A 22720-nucleotide genomic window follows, 5' to 3' on the forward strand; every position below is an offset into this window, starting at 1 on the left:
AGTCTTGCTATCTGCAGCACTCATCTGGCAGGTGAAGTCAGTTTGAGATATGATAAACGATTGGAGGATTAGAAACTTTGCAAAGTTATGTGTAAGAAGACATATTTTATTTCCTTTCTAATGCTTGAGAAAATAACACGCACATGATCACCTACACACGAGCACAGATGTGGTGTGTAGGCGACAAAAGCACAGGATGTGTGGTTCTGGGGCAGGAAGAGGAGCAGGAGCTGAAATAAGTGTGTGTGTGTTTGTGTGTGTGAGGAGAGTCCCTGCTGTAGGTTTTAAACTGTTTTCTAATACATGGCTGATAAAACCCGTGGAGCTACTTCACAGCCTACGCTCTTGTGAAGTTTGAGTGCATATTTCTGCCGTAACAGGTTCTTTTTTCACTTGCATCATTTCTAAAGATAAACCATAACAACAACATCTTGGACTATGCAGTGCTTCTTTATCCAATGTAGAGGAAATATACTGTATATAGAGTAGCTTTGTAGGAAGGGTTGTTAAGTTGCAAAGCACTTTTATATGCCTTGTCAAATGCCCTTTGCACTATAAAATATTTAAAGCATTGCAAGCACTCTTAGTCACACATACCCAGATACAAAATGTTTGAGATGTGTTTGATCTCTATTGTAGATACCTAACCAGGCTGTCGTCTCTTGTTTTTCACATTAGTAATCTGTGGTTTTGGTTGATTTCACTTGTGAATTGCAAACTGGGGTTCATTTAGGGTCAATAACTTCGTCATCTTGATTTGAAAACCATATCAACAATGTTTCTCGACTGAAGGTCTTTACTGGAAGTCTACCTTAATGTGGTTTATGTCGTAGCTTCAGCTTTTTATGTGGTCGGTGGTCCTTTAGATACTCAATCTCGCCGTGTGTTTGTCTCTATGCTGTTACTGTTCGAGGCAAATCAAAATCACTTGTTATTCAATTATTTAACAGTGTGCTGATTGAAGCAATTTAGTATTATTAGTTTTGGACTTTATTTTTGTTTTTGTGAAGATATGATCAAAGGGTTCCATTGCCAATTTCTGCCATCCAAATTCATATTTCCCGATTGGGACAAATCATAACAAATCAGTTATTTAGGGTTCTGTTTTACACATAGGAACAGTTTCATCGGGTCTAACAGTTCAGCGTATTGAACATCATTTTGATTATTTACATTTTACGATGAAGCCTATTAAAATCAAAGGTTTCAAAGGTTTATTTTTTTAAACACAGCTACAGTGTAGTCAATGAAAATCTTGGGTCACAGGTTCCGAATATTCCTATTATTGTGATTTTAACCATAATTTCATGATGGGGAAAGTTCTGTCTTTTTCTAACTGTTTCTTTCTGTGTGTGCGTCTGCCTCTCTAGTTGACATTCGAGAGATCAAGGAGATCCGTCCTGGACAGAAGTCCCGGGACTTTGAGCGTTATGTGGAGGACTCTGCGACGCGGCTGGAGCAGGCTCACTGCTTCGTCATCCTGTACGGCACCGAGTTCCGCCTTAAGTCCCTCAGCCTGGCAGGTAAGCACAGCAAAGGCTTGCATACTTTCAGTTACACTTTCCATCCTATTTATGAACACTTCTGCTAATATGGTCCTGAGCCACAAACTGCCCATATTTTACAGGTTGTATGATTTCATGTGTTTTGTTTCTGGACCTGTTTTTTGTAATGGTGAGACTTGTGTTTATGACTAAATACATCCTTAATGTTGCTTTAATGAACAATCAAGTCAAATCAAATTATATTGTAACAGTAATTCACAACCCTGCCTCAAAGGGCTTCACACTTTGTACAGTGTGAGAGCTCAAAGGATTAGTGACAAAAAAAAAAAAAATCTGCAAAAACTTTGATAATCACTTAATCTTTTCAGTCTTTTTTTTTATGCAAAATGCCCCAAATTCTCGTGTTCCAGCTTATCAAATTACTATTTTATTTTCCATATACAACATTAAATTAAATGGTAAATGTTTTAGTATGCCAGTCAGACAAACAAGTGTGTTGAAGACTTCACTTTAGCCCTTTGTAATAGTATTTAGCCTTTCATAGACAAGTAATAAGGAAAAGTATCACCTGATTCATTAATGATGATCTGTAGTTGCAGCCTGGAACAAAAGCACAGTCTTCCACTTTAAAACCTCTGGTTAGGATCATTGATTCAGAAAAGAAAAAAACCTTCCCATTAAGATATGTTAATGGTAACCAAAAGAGAAGTAAAGAAAGTATTTCTAAGTCAAGTGTTGATTCGTCCTCAGCAACGTCAGATGAGGAGATGACCATGTGGGTGAAGGGGTTAAACTGGCTTGTGGCCGACACACTGAAATCTCCAACACCGCTCCAGATCGAGAGGTAACCAAAACACATCACATCTCAAGCTGTGACCACCATGAGATAATGTAATGTCCTTTTTGTGTTCAATGCATTAAACCTCTTAATTCTCTTTTATGTTTAGATGGTTACGTAAGCAGTTCTACGCCGTTGACCGCAACAGAGAAGACAGGTAAGCAAACTCAATTTAGAAGATTTAACCTCAAGAGATAATCAGATCAGCCTCACAGGAAATGGACGTAATTTGTTTGCTGCACCAGTTGTGTGTCCTTTGCCTAGTTTAACGGGCAGTTAAAGCGGGCAGACTATCTGCGCTGGGCTGGTCGGTGTCTGAGAGAGAGTTTTGTTGAGGTGTAGTGAAGGAACTAACCCCTCAGCCGCACACCAGCACCTCTTCCTGCAGCAGGAAACAGACTGCAGAGGATGGTGATGTACAGCAATGTTTGTCTGTTACATCCCTGGTGAAAGAGCAAGCCTTTGTTACGCTGTAGGGCTATTGTCTCCTCTAGTCAAAAATTCCAGGCTGTGTAGTAAAAAATCAAGCCGGCAAGATTTGACAAAGCACGAACGGTGTGTGTTTGCAGGGTTTCCGCTTGTAGTAGATTTTTAAAAAAAAAACGACTTCACCAAAACCAGGTCTTTTAGAAGTCTTATTGTACGTGCATATTCATGTTTGTGTTGGATTTCTCAACAAAACCTGTTAATTGATGTGATGTGATGTGTTTAGGATATCCTGTAAGGATCTAAAGAGCATGCTGAGCCAGGTCAACTACAGGGTGCCCAACATGAGGTTCCTCCGAGAGAAACTTCCGGTAACCTCCTTCTGCTTATCACAATCCACCTTCCCACTCCATCTCCCTGCCCACTTCCCCCTTCAATATGATGTTAGAGATTTATGATTTGTCGTTAACAGTCTTTCTGCCCGCCCTCCCATTTCTCTGCCTGTCTTTTTAGGACTCCGAGTTGAGAAATGGAGACGTGTCCTTCAGCCAGTTCGCTCAGCTCTACCGCAGCCTCATGTTTGATGCTCAGAAAAACGTAAGTGCATTTTATGTTTCCACAGATAGTTCTGTCCCAGCACTCTCACCCCCCATCTGATGCCCTGCCAAGGCACCCTTCCTCCCTCCCCCCCACTCCATCTGTCTCTTCTCAAATGGCTGCGAGATCAATATGGACCAGTTGAAAAACCCACCAAACCCCTCTGGTGGAGGCCATTAGGACTCACTCACATGGATGAGGAGGCTGGCTGGCTGGGGTCGGATTAAATGGATGACCTCAGTGCCCCCCCCCCCCCGTGACTAACAACCCAGCCCCCCTACCGGATGTCGATGCCAATCTACATGACTAACTACGCACACTGAAAGGACAGCATGTACATTAATAAACTGAAATTTCCCTTTTTTTGCCCCGTTCTTTCAGATGGAGATCCCGTTTATGCAGAGGTAGATCAAAACTAAACGCACACATTTAATCTCTATGTTGTCACACACACATCTGTACTGATGCAAACCATTGCTTTCTCTGCCAGGTTCATTGACAGACCAGAACAGAAGATCTCCCTCGAAGACTTTCAGGGCTTCCTCCTGGAGTCTCAAAAGGTAATATCTCTGGGTCCTTTTGAGATTTCACCACAGATTCTTTTTATTTGCTTGTTCCAATACGTGTGTTCTGTATGTGAATCCAGGAAATGTGGGCAGCAGACAACAGCAAAGTTCAGGAGTTCATGTTCGGCTACCTGAAAGACCCCCTGAGAGAAGTGGAGCAGCCTTATTTCCACCAAGACGAGGTAAACACGCATCACAGCTTCTCCCACTTTCTGTTCTCACTCTTTTGCTTACTAATGGAAAACATTTTTGAGTTTCCGATGCCCCCCTGTGTTGTTGCCGTGGGTGGGGGGGGATGCTCATAAATTGACATGGATAGTCATGATCTCGGCCTTAAGCACCGCCTCCCACACAGACAGAAAAGGTTATTGACTGCGGCGCCGCATGAGAGCTCTGCTGAAAGCGAGGGGAAGCTTTTTGTGGTCACCATAAAGCTATGATTGAGTAAAGAGAAGAGGAAGCCGCTGCCAGCCTGCCTGCATGAGTTGGTACTGTCTGGGCCAGGGGTTATGTTCTATTGGATCGAGATATATAGATATGGGTCATATTAAGAATAACACATAAAGCAGACTAGTATTTAATGTGGTCCACTTAAGGAAGCCGGGTAAAGTAAAAAACATCTGCTGCTCTTTTTTGTCTTGATAAGATGGCAAATGTCACCACATATTTGACTTCAAATCCAAATGGTCAGAACTGTATGTGTAAACTTATAAATAACATTTGACTGACTGAGGCCACTCACTTATACTCCGTCCACTTGTTAAGGTATGCCCACCAGAACTGCTTTCCCAAGTATTTAGGTGTATGTTTCTAGTGGTGTTAAGCAAATGCATGGTTACAATTAAATGTGCAAGCTCCATTGTGATATCTATTATTTTGTACTAAATGTTTGTCTCTTAAGTTATAAGAGAACAGGCTTAAGACAACTTATAACTCGTCACAAAGTCAAATATTTAGAAAAGGTGTGGTGCAGACACAAGCTCAGTTATCTGCATCGTCCAAAGCTGGATCACACACATCGAAATTATACAGAGGTAGTCTTCAGAGTGACATCTGGAGTTTGCTCTCCAAGCACATTTTGTGAAAGTCTGAAGAAAGTTAGCATTTGGCTTTTGCAGACTTAATCAATTGTGAATTTGGACAACCTTAGTTCATTGCAGACGTCCTGTAAACACATCGCTTGAGCCTGCTTGTTTGTTAGAGTCCACACATTTGAATATGCCTAATTCTCATTGCTCTCCTCTCTCCTGTATAGCTCCTGACATACCTGTTCTCCAAAGAGAACAACATCTGGGATTCCTCCCTGGACCAAGTGTGTCCTGACAATATGAACAACCCCCTGTCCCAATACTGGATCTCCTCTTCACACAACACGTAAGGATAAAGCTTTCATGCATACATTTCATTATGTCTAGCTACTGTCGAGTTCAAAATGTTGTAATTACGCCTTCCAATACTGTAGTCTGGCATCAGCTCTGAGAACCTCGTGCCAAAGAGGGCTTGAAACTGTCGTCATACATCAGAAAAAAAGTGTATTATTCAACAATCATGTCCAACAATGAGACCCAGTTGTTTATTTAGCAGGAAAATGTATTTTCCCTCCAATTGAAAAGTGTGTGAAAGGCAGTTCAAATGATAACCTTCTGTACGAGGAGCGAAACAATACTCATTGGAGCAGCGGAATGAAAACTTCCCATGAACCTTTGATTAAGTTTGAATTGACCGACTGAATGAGTCGGAAGTGTTTACTCCAGTCAACAAAGAAAGAGAGCCTTTTTGATAAAGCCGTATCAATGTGTTTGTGCCACCACTATAGAAAGTGTGTGTGTGTGTGTGTGTTTGTTTCTGGCCTGAGAAGCCTTTTTAAAAGACTGGTTCAATGCGAGTGTGTTTTTTGTTTGCAAACATTGACGTAACATGATTATTTTTAGCTACCTGACGGGAGACCAGTTTTCCAGTGAGTCGTCCCTGGAGGCGTACGCTCGCTGTCTGAGAATGGGCTGCCGCTGTATTGAACGTACGTAAACACGACATCCACATGCTAGAGTCTGTGTACAGTAAATCATTGCACTTGACGTTCAACCTCATAATTAACTGTCTTACCCGCTTCTTACCCCTGACAGTTGTACCTTTATACAGCTGCCACACCCTTACCCACTTCTTACCCCTGACAGTTGTACCTTTATACAGCTGCCACACCCTTACCCACACACACATTTGCTGTTGCCTAACCCTGTTGTATATGGCCTTTAAACAAAACCCTTGTCAAGCTGGTTTCTATGAATAAGCCTGGCTTATAGTGTGTTAAAGGGTCGCATTACCTCATAGATAAGTAAACAAATATGATGTAAACCTGTGAGTCTGAGTGTAAATCTCTTATAACTACCTGACAGAATAGAAATCATCTGCATTTTTACATACTTACTTTTTGTATCACAGCAGGTATATAATAAGTGTGTTTATTTTTCAGTGGACTGCTGGGATGGTCCAGATGGAATGCCAGTCATCTACCACGGACACACCCTCACAACAAAAATCAAGTTTTGTGATGTCTTGACCACCATCAAAGAGCATGCCTTCGTCACATCCGAGTGAGTCTCCTTGAGCAGAATTCTTTCCGTTTCTTTTTAAAAGCTGTCAGGCGAGAGATCATGAACAAATGAGAGATGACAGCGATAAGGAAATGGCACACACTCTAAATCTCAATCGGAAGCATCTGTGTGGCTGCGCTGACATCATTTCAGTGTGTTTGGTGTGAGAAAAAAAAAAAGAAAATCACACCTTAACAAAGATAGTTATTAGTTGGAACTCATTTATTCTGATCTTCGGTCATCCTGCAGATATCCCATCATCTTGTCCATCGAGGACCACTGTAGTATCGTGCAGCAGAGGAATATGGCCACCCAATTTAAGAAAGTGTTTGGGGACATGCTGCTGACCAAGGCGGTGGACATCGCTGCAGACGGCCTGCCATCACCCAACCAGCTCAAGAAGAAGATCCTCATCAAGGTCAGGAGACACCTCCAATTATACAAAATCATTTGATCTGTTTTTCCTGTATTTTATTTATTTATTTTATTTATAATCGGAAGAATCAGAAACAGGTTTATTACCAGGTAGGTTGACACGTACGAGGAATTTGACTTGGTGTCTTGGTGCATACATAAAAGTAAAACAAAAATAAAAAAACACAGATAGAGAACTATTTTAAGAACACTATAATAACATAAGAGAAAAAGTATAAATGGAGGCTTTTTTATTTTTGTATGTATTTATTTATTTTAACAGGGCCAGTGCACATTAATCAACATTTCTGTAAATGTGCCAGAGTTAGCCAAGAGGCTATTTTTCATCTGTAGTCCCTGGACAGATTTAGTAAATCACCCGAAAGACACATTTCTAAAAAGTAATTCAATCAAATAAAACCATGCAACATGCAGTACTGGGAATGTTAATAAAATACAAATAAAACGGAACAATAAAATAAAACAAAAGAAAATGTTAAAACCCAGGCAGTGTAGACATACAGTGGGTTGTAAGGTGCAGAAGAGTGTGTCAGTGTTGGCAGAGCTGATCCCTGACTAACCATGTTTTGAGTTTTGATTGAAATCAACTGAATGTAGTCTGGTCTCTGATTGTAGCTGGGATTGAGTTCCATTGCTGAGCAGCTTTAACAGAAAATGAAGACTGACTGAAAGAACTTTTCCTGAGTGGATATACAGTATTCTGGTAGTGTAATCTTTCTGATTGCATGTACTTTTCTTCTTCTCTCTCTCCTCTTCTCGTGCTGCAGCATAAGAAGCTTGCAGAAGGCAGTGCCTACGAGGAGGTTTCTACCTCCACTCCATACTCTGAGAACGATATCAGCAACTCAATCAAGAATGGCATCCTGTACCTGGAAGACCCCATTAATCATGTGAGCATGTTTATCAAATGTAAATGGATTCTCTGCTGAGTTTCAGCACGAATGCAACGCTTGAAATATGATGCACTGAAGCTTTTATACCAAGCCTGTGTTGTGTCATAATACCTAAGTGTTTAGATTTGACCTATATTAAAGCACTGACACCATCATCTTGTTTTAAGAACCAGGCCTTCACTTCATAAACGTATTTTCTCGTTAGATTAGATTAGATTCGTTGTAAGAAGGCAGCTTCCTGTGTATTTTGGCCTCTTCTCAATGCAACACATGGGTCTTATGAATATTTAATCTAACCGTCGATCCCCTCTCCCCCCTAGGAGTGGTACCCTCATTTCTTTGTCCTGACCAGCAGTAAGATCTACTACTCCGAGGAGACCTCCAGTAACCAGGGCAACGATGATGAGGAGGAGCACAGAGAGGTTAGTAGGCCGGATCTGCTGCTGATACACATGGAGATGAGAATCACTTGTGTGGTTACCAACTGGATTTGCAACAGGATCTGTGCACAGACATTGCACTTAATTTACATGATGTTCTAGGAGTGCTTTATTTAAAGAGGATAAGGACAGCTTAAATAAATATATATTTTAAAAACCTGTAACAGGATCAGCAAGGAGGCAATTTTAGGCTGGTGCAGCTAAATAAGGCGGACGCATGCAGTTCAAATGAATTCACACTGTGGTGGAAAGAGACCAAGTACATTTACTCAAGCATTGTACCTCAGTACTTTTTGGACATATTTGTTCTTTACTTGAGTATTTCAATTTCATGCTATTTTATACTTCTACTCCACTACATTTTCTACATTTATTTAAAACTCGCAGTTAAAAATGACTTTGTTCATATAAAAACACACGATGTGCTGATATGGTATAATGCAGTACTGTACTACTAATCTACACAGTATCCAAGTATGTCCATTTGGTCCACATTGACAAACTACAATACGAAAATACTCTTGCATGTATAAAAACAGTTTAATATAATAACCATAATAAGAAAATACTGTGAAAATACCCATTCTGCGTAATGTATTAAAGTAAGTTAAGTATTAAGTTATGTATTTTTAGACCGCAGTATTTGTAATTTTACCAACACTGAGCTCACATCAGTTGACCAACTTCTTCTTCTCTAATCCTCCAGCCGTCCAACGGTATGGACCAGCATGTGACGGAGAAGTGGTTCCACGGGAAGCTGGGCGCCGGGCGGGACGGGCGGCAGATCGCCGAGAGGTTACTGTCCGAGTACTGCCTGGAGACCGGAGCGCCCGACGGCTCCTTCCTGGTCCGAGAGAGCGAGACCTTCGTGGGAGACTACACACTGTCTTTCTGGTACGTCAACCATGATACTACCATCAGACTTATTTTTTAAGTCTTCTATGTGTTTGTTTCAGAGTTGAAAGATATTTGTTTGACATTAATAAACTGAATTGAAAATATAAATGAATCACATAGATAGGAAATGGTCATTGAATGCTGTTTACTGTACTATAATGTATATGGGATATTTCTGCAAGTGTCTTTCCAACAATTTGCAAACAAACCAAAGCAACAGCATGTCTCATTTGGTCGCCTATAATGGTGTCGTAGTCCCTTTGCGAATGTTGTGAGGCCCCTAGTGGTGGGAAATTACACATTTGTGGCTTTTACTGTAGAATTATATTTATTTGAAACATTTTTGATATTTACAAAGAGAACTTCATTTGTATTTGCCATCGACAACACAAGATGATATCAAAGTAACATTTATTTTTCATGATCATTTCATTAATTGAATTATTGCCAGTTGCCATTGTTGCCCTTATCTTTGGCTTCTGTATGTTAGTGGGAAACTCTCTGGTGTGTTCTGTGGGGTTAAGCACTGCAGTGCAAATAACAGTGACACAGTGGCAGATCAATCAGTGCCACTCCGTCATTGATTGAATGGGGTTGTGTTCATTCACCTTCTCTCTGCTATTATGCAAAAACGGTGTTAACGTCAAAGCTAATCAATCTGCATGTATGTGATTCACCACAATGTACGGGAACAATGCTGACACGCAGAGGGCATTATGTTCAAGGTTAACAAAGGGGGTGTTTGTTTTTCCTTAACTTGTCTGTCATAACTATTACTTTACTTTAAAAAGAATCACAATTTTCGATTGATTTTTTTTCGTCTTACCAATCTTTGCACCAGGCGTTCGGGGCGGGTTCAGCACTGTCGTATCCACTCTCGTCAGGAGGCAGGCAGCCCCAAGTTCTACCTGACTGACAACCTGGTGTTCGACACGCTCTTCGCCCTCATCAACCACTACCAGCAGGTGGCGCTGCGCTGCAACGAGTTTGAGATGAAGCTGACAGAGCCGGTGCCTCAGACCAATGCTCACGAGAGCAAAGAGTGAGTCTCATCAAGAAACCAATATTCTCTACAAGGCTACAACAATGCCTGACAGCTGTTACTGCTATATCCGTATTATTATTTGATTTATTCATTTGTATGTTTTAAATCATGTTATTTGTATTGACTCTTTTACTTGGAGTTGATTGACATTGTAGACTGGTAGCTGTGAACGTACATGAGGTGTGAGGTGAAACATCTGTAACCATCTGCCGCCTGTCTGTGTTTTGTCGTTTGTCCCAGATGGTACCATGCCAACCTCTCCAGGAGCCACGCAGAAAACATGCTCATGAGGGTCCCTCGTGACGGGGCTTTCCTTGTGAGGAAGAGGGCGGAGGCTAACTCGTTTGCCATTTCCTTCAGGTAACTTTTAATATCCTATTCCTTTGAAAGGTGTGACATGTTTACATCATAAATCATTATTTATTTTCTAACTTCCTTGTTCAATACAAGGTTGACTGAAGAGAAAGGCAATATGTTTTATTAATATAGCGCCTTTCTTAACAATGTTATAAAGTGCTTCACATCAAGAGCAAAAAAGAAAATAGCAAATAAATATAAATCACACAGAGATAAAAGCTTTTTTCAGGAAGTATGTTTTTAAAGAGATTTTAAAGCCATTATTAATTAAGCAACCCTACTCTGAGAAGGTTATAAATTATAGTAAAAATGGTCTTGTTTTTTCAAACTTCTGATAATCCTGGCAGCAGCATTTTGAAGGAGATGTATGGAAGCCTGGGTAATGCATGTGTGAAGACCATTGCAGTAATCAACAAGAGACAAAATAAATCCTAGAACATCATTTATTCACGAAACCAAATCAAAGACATAATGTCTGTGTTTCCTTCACAGGGCCGAGGGAAAGATAAAGCACTGCAGGGTGCAGCAGGAGGGTCAGACCGTGGTGCTGGGCACCTCAGAGTTCGACAGCCTGGTAGATCTCATCAGCTACTATGAGAAGCACCCTCTGTACCGCAAAATGAAACTGCGCTATCCCATCAATGAGGACACACTGGAGAAGATAGGCACTGCTGTGAGTACCGCCACACAATCAGAGGCTCACTGGTTAGAAATTCACATAATGTTGTCTGTGTAAAGTAATATCAAATGTCTGTCTGTAGTTTGCCCTCTGTTGTAAAACCTCCTGCAGCCTACTGAAAGAGCTTATTGAAACATAATCTGTTGTCCAATAGGAGCCGGACTACGGGTCACTGTACGAGGGCAGAAATCCAGGCTTTTACGTGGAGGCCAACCAAATGCCAACATTTAAGGTGAGTGTTCAGTCTGAAGGAGTTAGTGTGTGGAGAAAATCTGCAACTGGACATGCATATAGAAAGATGTGTGTCTCAACCTTATGTCTTGTCTTTCAGTGCACAGTGAGAGCCATGTACGAGTATAAAGCCCAGAGAGACGACGAGCTCTCCTTCATTAAGAACGCTGTTATCTCTAATGTAGACAAACAGGAAGGAGGATGGTGAGTGACTCTTAATTATCCATTAAGATCAATTATATTCGTGCAGGTAGAGACAGTGAAGCGTTCTGACGGGGGGGAATTATACAGGGTACGACTATAGGATAGGATAAAGAAAATCCACCATTTTAATATCAACCCAATAGAGTGGTGCAGGAATCCTAAAACCCAGAAATGATTCATCATTTGACCACGTCCGCTCTTAGTCAAAAAGATTGTTTGTGGTTGGATTCCTGAAATAAGATTTGTGGCTAACACAAGCTTCAGAGTTTTTTCACATTAAGTTCTACGACGTACATTTTCTTCAGTAATTAACCCACTCGTAAATGTCCAGAAGTGACTAAATAAATGACTAAACGCCATCATGCGCTGGTGATGCAGGCATGCGACCATGATGTATTTTGTTTATAGAGTAATGATAGCTTTTTACTTCTGGCAACAGATTTACACAAAAAAAATCCCAATGCGGTGTTCATATGTGGAGCTGATCAGAACTTGTTAAGTATCTTACATGTATTTTTGCTCATTTTAGGTATACTTTGTTTCAACTATCATCTCCTCCCATTGTTTTTCCTCTCAGGTGGAAGGGTGACTGTGGAGGGAAGAAGCAGCTGTGGTTTCCTGCTAATTATGTGGAAGAGATCAGTCCATCAGCAGTGGAGCCCGATAGAACTGTGAGGAACAAACCCAGTATATTTAAAGTGGAATCGGTGCACCTGCAACCGTCCACAGAACGTTTGGGTCGTCCTCTTTCCTGATCCTCATTCTCTCCTAATCCTCATTCTCTCCATCAATGCAGGAGATGACAGAAAACAGCCCCCTTGGAGACCTGCTGAGAGGAAGTGTGGACGTGTCTTCCTGTCAGATCGGTGAGTGGCTTCGCCGCTTCCTGTCCGACTCTGTCACCATGGCGCAGGGTCAACCCCCTTTTTTGGCTTCTAATTCATGCACAACATTTCTGCCCTCTTTATTTTAAATGGGCAAAGTCACCGCTTTTATAGTCGTTTGTGTCCATTATCAACCTCTTCTATTATTCATTCTGCACCATTTGGTTTTATTTCTATCCTTGCTTTTCTCTCAGCTCTGTATCTGGTATTTTATTGACATCCTACTGTTTAGTCAATACACACCCATTAGTGTTGGCACATGCTGTCATGCGTTGTTGTAGCCTCTTCTGACCACACTTAATACCTGAGCCCGGCTCTCTGCGTTGGCTCTTTGGCGCCATCTAGTGGTGGTCCGGGGAGATATTGAACAACATCCTCTCGTACACTTTGTTCCTTCACATGACCACTGGCACAGTCACAGCAGTTGAAGCCATTGTGGAGAAAGTGATGACGGTGAACCTTGTGGCAGAGCTGCTGTTTTTCTTGCACACCACTCGCTGATGTGCTCAGAATCAGAATACCTTTATTAGTCCCACCGAGTGGACATTTACATTGTTACAGCAGAAAAGAGCTTAATGTTACCTAAGAAGCATGCATACAAAAATATTAAAGATACAAAAATGATAATCAAAATTACACAATTTACAAAATACACATCCTGTAACAGTTCTGATGATTTAGCAGCCAGGTATATATTGCACAGTTATTAACGGCATATACATATATTGCACATAGTTGGTATTTAACAACAAGGGGTGTTATAGTCTGTGTTGTTGTGTGTGGGGGGGCTCTACCAGGGGCCGTGGTTATACAGTCTGACCGCTGCAGGAAGGAAGGACCTGCGGTATCTCTCCGTGAGACACCGCGGGTGCTCGAAGTTTATATTATTTAAACTTTGAAGGCACAATGAGAATGATGTTCCAACAAAACAATATATGGACTCATACATAAATAATCCCTTTGACCCATCCATTATGACCCACCAGAACTGATTGGCGGTGTCTGTATCTGCAGAGACAGATTTTTTATATTTTCTTAAGTATGTATCCAAAGTCATGGGGGACATGGCATGGACAAAAAAACATTATTTAATATATTGCTTTAACATATAGAGAGGTGAAATGCCAGTTGGAGAAATCTTTCTTTTGAAATGATAGTGTATCTGGGGTCGGCTTTCCCCCACTGTGGAGTACCATAAGCCTTGCTGAGCCAGGGGGGAGGGGCCCACTTTGAGTGTTATGTTTACAAGCTGCAAATGAAAAATGCAAGTACCTATTATGCTTGACCTTGTTTGCCTCCAACCGTTTTAAAAGCAAGTCCAATTCAGATTGCAAAAGACTAAGATGTTTAAACTCAAAAAAGCCTCAGTGTTTTTTTATGAAGACCAATTCAACAGTAGTTTAAACTGATTCTGTAAAAACAATTATAACCTGCAGACAAAAGCATTTTCTCTCTCTATATCTGCCATTTGCTCCTTTTCACTTACATATTTGTTATTTGTTAGTATTTTATAAAATGTTATAACATTTTCATAGATGCAAGCAAATTAAAATGATTTGATATTCCTGATGGCAACACGGTCTGGTCTGAGCTCAAATAGGTATTTCTTACATTTCTAGTTGTGCGTCCTGATGGGAAGGGCAGCCGGCCTCATGTCTTCTCCCTGGTGCCGAGCACCTCCATGCGGACCGGCCCGGTGCTGGACGTCGCTGCCAGCACCCAGGAGGAACTCAAGGAATGGGTGTTCAAGATCCGTGAAGTCACAATGACATCAGAGGCCAAGGTAAATATATATATATATATCTACCACATGGCTGACAGAGAATGCAGGTCAGGACTCATACCACGCTCACGCCGCTCAGGACTTGTGTTTGCCCTTTAATACCGATAACCTCACTGAGCAGTGAGCTCATATGGTGTTTGTCAGGAATGCCATTCTTCAAAATCACACCGTTACACATTTCACACCTGGAAGCTTTCTGGTTTTACCTGAGCAGTATTTGTTGAGGGAGGAAAAAAGCTTTAGGCAGTGTTCGCGTCAGTGATTTGAAATGACATGCGATACTGTTGGAACAGCTGTATTTAAAGTATGTGTCCCTCTGCACAGCTGGAGGAGGGGAAGATGATGGAGAGGAGGAAGAAGATTGCACTGGAATTATCCGACCTGGTCATCTACTGTAGGCCTGTGCCATTTGACGAAGACAGTAAGGATAATGCACACTTATTGGACTGTTAACATAACACATACAAATACTAATAATACTTAATAGTACAAATTCAGTATTACATTCTGTCCTCTGTCTCTGCCTCCTGTAGAGATTGGCTCAGAGCGTGCCTGTTTCCGGGACATGTCATCCTTCCCCGAGACCAAGGCAGAGAAGTACGTCAACAAGATCAAGGGGAAGAAGTTCCTGCAGTACAATCGACTGCAGCTGTCCAGGATCTACCCCAGAGGACAGAGACTAGACTCCTCCAACTACGACCCTCTGCCCATGTGGCTCTGTGGGTCCCAGCTGGTAGCACTCAACTTCCAGACAGCAGGTAGAAGCCGCCCCGTAGGAGCAGATGAAATTCTAGATGTGCGATAATGGGCATCGGCAATTAAAGGCTTTAAAATCAAATCTCAGCATCAGCCAAATCCTATTTCAATATTGCCTCAGGAACGGCATCATCAAAACCTGTTAAAATAGCACGACATTTGGTATCACAATAATGTGATGTTTAACAGATAACCTAGATGGCAGCAGTTTTCTTAGTTTGCCCAGAGATGTGTATATTTTGAAATCTGTTGTGTTTTTGCCTGCATCAGCCATCACTATAATAGTAACCATAGTAATATGTTAAATCAACTACAGGGGAGAATTGTTGTTCTATGTGCATGTATCGGCATCAGCCAAATCTGATATCGGGTAGCAACTCCTTGTATAAAAAAAGCAAAGAATATGTTTGTTTTCTTAATCTTTTTAACGTTTTTTATTTACCTTTCCTCTTCCCCCCCTGTGCAGACAAGCCCATGCAGATGAACCAGGCTCTCTTCATGCTGAACGGAAAGAGCGGCTACGTCCTGGAGCCGCCCATCATGAGGGACGACAACTTTGATCCCTTCGACAGGCATACGCTACGAGGCGTCGAACAAATCACCCTCGAGATAGAGGTAGAGCAAAGACAGATTTGGACTGTGTTCGCACGCACGAGTGATGCCCTTGTGCAGTTGTTTTCAAACTGCGAGGTGCTCCTCTCCAGCGGGAGAGTATAAGAGACACTGCATGAGGTGAAATGGACGGGTGCATGCGCGTGTTCTAAAAATAGCGCTAGGTGGTTGTTGTTGGTTGGCCACTGATTTGAGTCGTTAATTACCAAGGTCAAGTCCTGCAGCAGCAGCTGTGACACACAACTCCAAATAAGGTCCTTTTAAAAGCCCTGCTCACACTCCTCTTGATAAGAACTCGGTTAAATCTGAATATACAGATATGACACACATATTTTTAGATTCAGCGTGACACTTCACAAGGATTTCAAGAGCAGTTGTCTGAATTGTGTGTGTGATGGTTTGCCAACAGTGTCAGACTGCCATAGGGGATGTGTTTGTATTCATGCTCTGAAACAAGTGTAAAGATCTGAAGGAGCAACCTGTTTTCCTCTCCCTCCTCTTCTGAAGGTTTTGGGCGCCCGGCACTTGCCCAAACACGGGCGCGGCATAGTTTGTCCTTTGATCGAGATCGAGGTGTGCGGGGCGGATTACGACAGTGCCAAGCAAAAAACTGACTCGGAAGGTGAGCGTTACTCTGACTTTTACTATGGGTGTGTCTGACAGTAATGAAGTGATACTCTGCCAAAACTGAAGGAAGGAGTAGTTACTGTTTACTGGATACATTACCCTCGTGCAATTTCCTGCTCCAAGAAAAACAGGAAGTTGTACAAACAACTTAGCCATGTGTGGGAATACAAAGAGAACACATCAGACACAGTTCAAACAGCTGTTATCAGGATTTAGACAGATAAGTAACATTGTTCAAATACGTTTTTACAAATGTGTTTCTTCGCTTTGTGTTATTGATGTTCTTAGCCACTTACTGTACTCTTGTTATTAAGAAAGGATGCTAAAGACAAGTATTTACACCAAATTCAAATGTAACTATACAAATAACCTTAAACCTTTTAACAGTGATAACATTAGTTTTGTATAGCATACATTCTAAATAATGAGTATGCTTTTATTCTCTGCTGTTTGCTCTCCATTTATGGTTGTCTATCTGCAGTGTGGTTCTTCCAGCAGAAGACACAATTAGCCAATGCAAAATAAACTCCCTGAAGGAATAAGTCCTAAAATCCTTAAATCAGTGTTTTTGAACTTGCATCTCCTTTATCTTGAAGTAGATGTTTTGAATCGAATAGGTTTAGAGTCAGATGTCTAAAAATAAGGTCTGTGGTTAACACAAGTCTAAGAGATTTTCAACTTTTGTTTACGACATGTCAGTAAATTCCCCACCACACAAAAAGACTTGCTGTCATCGGGAACATTAGACGTCAACACAACAAACACTAGTCTGCCTTTAGCTTGGTGGTGGGACATCAGCTCATGGGACAGTGGAGCGGATGTGCTTGATGGGCCTGCAGTTACGCTTTAAAATTCATAAAAAGTGTTTTTCATTAGTGAAGAACATCTTGCTGAAAAAACATGTAATTTTCGTGCTTATTTTGTGTAATATTAAAAAGTCTGATGGCTTTTTCTTAAAGGAATCAGGAATCAATAATATGTCATCCCTGCAACACTCCATAGCCCCTGTTTCTTTCAGTGTAATTATGCTGAATTTTGACACATGGATGCAATTGTCTAGACATTTTAAGTTTTAAGTTATTGCTGAATGTTGTTTTTTTCACTGCTGTTACTGGGGGAAAGAATTGTTATACTGTTACTGTTATTGTTACAGTTGAGACACCAGTGATGATACATATTTGTACATTTCTCAAACTTCTCTGTCCATCTTCTTCTTGTCCTCTCCAGCTGATAACGGGCTGAACCCCACGTGGCCCCGAAAGCCATTCGAGTTCACGATATGCAACGCTGCCTTTGCCTTCCTGCGCTTTGTGGTTTATGAGATTGACATGTTCAATGACCAAAACTTCCTGGCTCAGGCCACATTCCCCATTCACAGCCTCAAGACAGGTAGACACAGATTGAATGTGCTCTCAGAAATGACCCTTATATCCGGTTGGGGATCAGTGCTGTAAGATACGTGTCTTTCTGCAAACACCAGGTTACCGGTCGGTCCCTCTGAAGAACAGCTACAATGAGGATCTGGAGCTGGCTTCCCTGTTGGTCCACATGGACATCATCAGTGGCCGGGTGAGTGACTGTTCTTTACCAAATCCTGCTCAGTGATGCTTCCGCCCACAACAAACCCTACAGGCACCGAAAACATGAGCAAAGCTAGCTGACACATTTCACATTGTTGTGGTCCTCTCCTTTCGTTATTGGAAACTATGACTAGAAGACGAGAGGAGGAGGAGCCAGCACCAACGTCTTTAAACTCCAACTTTGACTACATCGACATGCAATATGTTGACGTAAAAAGGCAATCTAGGATGTAGTTTAAAATATGAATAAACTACCAAATTCTCTCTTTGTTTTTGATGACAAATAAGAGGAGACAAAGTTATTACGCATTTGATAAAGCACTAAGAGTTAAAGATTCTGGTGAACAAAAATAGACCCATCATTTGTTCATACTGTCTTAAAGAATTAAGTTTAAGACGGTCAATTTGAAGTTGGATGTTACATAACAATTTGTTTTTAGACCAGTGTTGATCTCTGTCAACAACAGTCTAATATACAAATCAAACACATTCGATAATATGTGTATTTTAGTAGGTTTTAGAGGTGCTGATAAGATAAGTAGGCCGTTTCCCTATTTTCTCAAAATATATAATATATCTAACTATTCCTTCAAAATGAGCCTGTTTGTTAGTTCTATAGGATACAGTCCCAAGTGTACAGATAACCACAGTCCCATGAACACTGTAGAGGTATGTAGAGTTGACATTTTGTTTCGTCTCCCCTCCTGTTTCTCTCAGGATGAAAACGGGGAGGTTCTGAGCCCGTTCATCGCAGTGGGGGCTGCGTCAGTGACGGCATCCTCCCCATCTGGGCGGGAACGTTCGGTGGAGTCCGTGTCCTCGACGTCCTCCAACGTGTCCCCTGTGCCCCAGTCCCCGGCCCAGGCCCAGGCCTACAGGGAGGGCTCATTTGAGTCCCGCTACCAGTCCCCTCTGGAGGACTTCAGGGTGTCCCAGGAGGCCCTGTTGGACCACATGGACCCCCAGAACAGACAAACAAGGTACATATGAGGTGATCTAGGTTTTTTAAGCCTGTGCGGTGCGTTTTGTATCGGTGGAAGATTCCAGACATCCTCCTGTCTTTGTTTTTACCTCAGGATGCTGCGGAGGACCAGAGTGGGCGGAGAGAACCGTGTCTGAGTCCAAGCCAATCAGGACACATTTCTGTTGCACCCCCCCCCCCCACCCGTCTATCTCCCCCCACCCCACCCCCCCTGTACCCAGTCGCCTCTCCCCGTACTGATGATGTCACTGACTGCTGTGAACACTGTTTCCATGGAAACGCCCACCACCGCTTTGGCCTACATTTCAGGCAGCTCTCTCACCCTCCATTCTCCAAACCAACTCCTCTCTCTCTCTCTCTCCCCCTCTCTCCCACCGCCCAGCCCTCTCACCACTCGCCTGATGGGAAGGAGGGACTCGGACACAAGAGTAGAGGGAGGACCGCTGAGAGGAAGCTGACCGTTGGGACAGGAAGAAGAAATTGACATTCATGGGAGAACAAAAACAGGCTGGAGTAGAGTCCCGCTCTGGGCTGGTTGTGAGAGGACGGGCTGCCCTCTCTTGGTTTTAGGTGTGCCCAACATCTGCCTGTTTGGAGGCTAAGAGGAGGGAAATAGAGAGTTATAAAAGGTATCAGTTTGAAACTGTTCCCCAGTTAAGTTTCTTTGCTCTTCTCTCTATTAGTCGTATATGAATATATGTATTTATTCCTGCTGTGCTGTTGGCCGGAGAACAGCAGCAGCTGACCTGCTCTCAAAGAGCTTCTTTCTCCATGTTTTTAATTATTCTAATTATTTAAGCCTTTAAAACATTCATAATGTGACTTTTCATTTTTTAAATGTATATGTGTAAAACACGAGGGCTCTCTACGGCTATTTCAATGTCTCTCTGCTTCATAGAGGAAATTACCGCCTCCAGTCAAACTCACACCATAACCCTGGGGGAATATCTCACCCTTTTTTTTTGAAGGCATCAGGAAGAAGTCATAGCCTGTTTGTGTTGGAAGAAGTGAGAGCGTATTATCTGCACACACAAACACACATGCATACATTTTATTTCTAATTTACATTCCAAGTATCTGCACATCATTCCATATTCCTGCTTCGCAGGTGCCTTTACAAGCCAGTCTGACACACTCCTGAGTTCCTCCAATCATCAATCATGTCATCATCACACTGTGTGATGAAGCCGGACAAGGGATACATGTTGTCCTACGATAGGTTGAAGTCCAATTGATATTTTAGTTTATAATGATCAGGGTAGTGTCTGAATGGTTACCCTTGATTAGCGAAAGCTTAGTGAACACTCCCACAGGACTAATCCTTACCTAAATACAAAAAAATGTTCCTCTTTACGATTTTTAGCCTGCATTCTCTTCCAAAATGTAAATGGGCCTTATTAAGTGCTGCACAGTCATCTTGTGTATCAGATGATTGTTCATTGGCTGCAAGGTTACAGCTAAAATAACAATACTGATAACTGATCATTTTTAAAACAGCTGGTTTGAGGAACACAGTTCTAACCTCATTTGACATAATTTTCGGTGACAGGAAACATTGTAAATGTGTCACTTTCAAAAATGTACCATACTGTAAATACAGTCAGGCTATTAACATTGCAGCCTTTTGATTATGTGATTTATGATTGAATATTTCAGAAATGTGGATATTTTTACTGACATTTCAGGCGTAATAGAATTTATGGCCGCTTTTTATTCTGTATTTTTTATTTGTTGAGCATAACTATTCCCATACCTAACACAGCTCTTTGACTACAGTGAATGAACAACAGTCCCTGTTTCACATTTTGAGTTTAAGTTTAAACGGATGTCTCTAAGTAGAGGTTTTCGAGGTCCAAATGTGTTTTACTGCAACCGGCTTATTTGTTTTTATTTGTCAGCATTTGTGAGGTAGGAGTTCCCTGTGTTTGAAAGGAAATGAAGTTTTGTTGACCAAGTGGGAGCGTTTGCATTGCCGTTGTAAAGAAAACATCCCATATACACCTCATGAGAACGTTTTGATGCAGCACAAAAACATAAGGGACCTTTTGTGTTTGTGCTGCCACGGTGTTTTAGTCCTGGGGGAGTTCTGTCGCAGCACAAAGCTGCTTCCCAGAAAGCTTTGAGGATTTTTTTAAGTCGCACTGCTACAATAAACATTAAATTGCAACTGCCCCTGAATTTATCTGTGATGAAATGTGCAAAATTCAACGTGTAAGCAACTGGATAACAGCTCAAAAATGAATGTCAAATGCTACGTGTTGCAATTCATTCCCAACTTTAAATTCCCTTTCTGGCTTCGACTCATAAATGTTTGTCTGACTTGCTAATTCAGACTTCTCCTGAGCAAAATGTTGGCGTGTTTTAAAAGTGCAGGGGTTTTTCATGACCTTTGTTTGTGGAGTGAGAGCCTCTTTGGGTGGAGCAGAGTGTAAGCTTCAGATTTAGCAGTAGCTGTGTTTCTGTGGCTGGCGGAAGACGCGTATATAACCAACGGTGTTATCTTTCCAGGTTCGTATCAGAAACAGTGTTTCCTCTGCTTTTATGTGATGACTATGTGATGTAAACTCAGTATTCTCAGTCAGTGTTTGACCACTGAGACACACCTAAGCCATAGGGTATGATTTATGCTAAGGTAAAAGCAGGGACAGGAGTAAATACTTAAGTCTCAACTACATTCTTTTAGCATCTTGTGTTTGCAGCCTCATATTGATTCCAAGGCTACCCCATATTACAGTTGTTTTTTTCTTTCCGTTGTCTTTATGGAGAGCTCTCCCTCCAATGCTGCATTGCTCTTATTGCCGTCTGCTCATGTCTGTGTGCCTCTGTCTGTGTACACATCAGCACAGCCACATCATTCACCTTGTACACAGCCACGCTACGCCCACGCAGCCGCTCTCACTTATTCTCTCTGATCGGCCTCCCGTCAGCACTGTGAGCGAGCGACTGCTGCTCAGTTTGTCATACCGGTTATGGCGGGACATCGTGAACTCCCATCAACCTGTAAAATGGTCTAGATCAACCAGACTAACTAAAAGCATCTCTGTGGGTGTGCAGGGCCCATTAGCCTAATTTGTTTTCACATTTTCTTTGCTCCAATTATGTGTTTTGTTACCGACTGTCTCATTTACTATCGCCTTTCTGTAATGTGCCTAAACTATGGAGAGGAAAAGTATTCATTTTAATTTTGCCTTTCATATGAAACATATTAAATCCTGAAAAGTAAATAAAATACTTACTACTTTATGCCGTTGTCTTATTTTCATTGCATTTATATTGAATCTGGTGCATTTTTTTTTCTACAGTTAAATGTTCACTAATTGCATCACTGAGAATTAGTTTCATCAACCTCAGATACTGCACCACAGGAAGAGTGTAAACAGCTGCCTGAGATGATTAGAAGAAACGATCATTTTGACGTTCGATAATTACGTTTTTTTTTTGTGCATGGTCCTTGATTGTAAGGACTTGTTATTTTCTTGTGGGTTTACACTGCTGTTTGGACAAATCATGTCGTTTTAAAGTTGTCACCTTGAGATTTTGGAAGGTGTCACTATTTGTTCTAGTCGGGCGTTTTGTGCTATAATTAACGAGGACAGCCAATGATGGGTGAAGGAGATGGGGAGGTCAAGGAGCCAGACTTGTTACAATTCATCCTCAATGTATTAAACCCTCAGGCCATGTTTCTGATGTTTCATATACGAAGTTATCAAGACAGATCTGTATATCAAATGTAAATTATTGTTAGTAGCAAACATAAACAAGAGGCTCCCTCATAACTAAAGCGTTATTGTT

The 22720-nt window shown here is 41.6% G+C and overlaps 1 protein-coding gene across 3 annotated transcripts in view; it reads left to right on the forward strand.

The window, feature by feature from the left end:
- The window catches only part of plcg1 (phospholipase C, gamma 1), a 29746-nt gene extending 7575 nt beyond the window's left edge, over nt 1-22171 (forward strand). For 2 of the 3 annotated variants that reach the window (XM_034126673.1, XM_034126672.1), the window contains exons 3-33: nt 1371-1523; nt 2256-2349; nt 2453-2500; nt 3056-3140; nt 3283-3366; nt 3748-3770; nt 3857-3926; nt 4013-4114; nt 5188-5306; nt 5864-5949; nt 6403-6523; nt 6773-6941; nt 7726-7848; nt 8172-8273; nt 8998-9185; nt 10030-10230; nt 10474-10593; nt 11083-11263; nt 11424-11501; nt 11601-11704; nt 12282-12375; nt 12501-12570; nt 14208-14371; nt 14696-14792; nt 14905-15129; nt 15594-15742; nt 16247-16361; nt 17594-17755; nt 17847-17935; nt 18664-18926; nt 19311-22171. In XM_034126673.1, the coding sequence (XP_033982564.1) occupies nt 1371-1523; nt 2256-2349; nt 2453-2500; nt 3056-3140; nt 3283-3366; nt 3748-3770; nt 3857-3926; nt 4013-4114; nt 5188-5306; nt 5864-5949; nt 6403-6523; nt 6773-6941; nt 7726-7848; nt 8172-8273; nt 8998-9185; nt 10030-10230; nt 10474-10593; nt 11083-11263; nt 11424-11501; nt 11601-11704; nt 12282-12375; nt 12501-12570; nt 14208-14371; nt 14696-14792; nt 14905-15129; nt 15594-15742; nt 16247-16361; nt 17594-17755; nt 17847-17935; nt 18664-18926; nt 19311-19386 (3755 nt within the window). In that variant the 3' untranslated portion in view covers nt 19387-22171. Of the gene's footprint in view, nt 1-1370; nt 1524-2255; nt 2350-2452; nt 2501-3055; nt 3141-3282; nt 3367-3747; nt 3771-3856; nt 3927-4012; nt 4115-5187; nt 5307-5863; nt 5950-6402; nt 6524-6772; nt 6942-7725; nt 7849-8171; nt 8274-8997; nt 9186-10029; nt 10231-10473; nt 10594-11082; nt 11264-11423; nt 11502-11600; nt 11705-12281; nt 12376-12500; nt 12571-14207; nt 14372-14695; nt 14793-14904; nt 15130-15593; nt 15743-16246; nt 16362-17593; nt 17756-17846; nt 17936-18663; nt 18927-19022; nt 19132-19310 lie in introns of those variants that run through there. The other variant, XM_034126674.1, reaches the window with a different exon arrangement.
- The last annotated feature ends 549 nt before the right edge of the window (nt 22172-22720 follow it).

Source organism: Trematomus bernacchii, unplaced genomic scaffold, assembly GCF_902827165.1.
Source record: "Trematomus bernacchii unplaced genomic scaffold, fTreBer1.1, whole genome shotgun sequence".
Classification (NCBI taxonomy): domain Eukaryota; kingdom Metazoa; phylum Chordata; class Actinopteri; order Perciformes; family Nototheniidae; genus Trematomus; species Trematomus bernacchii.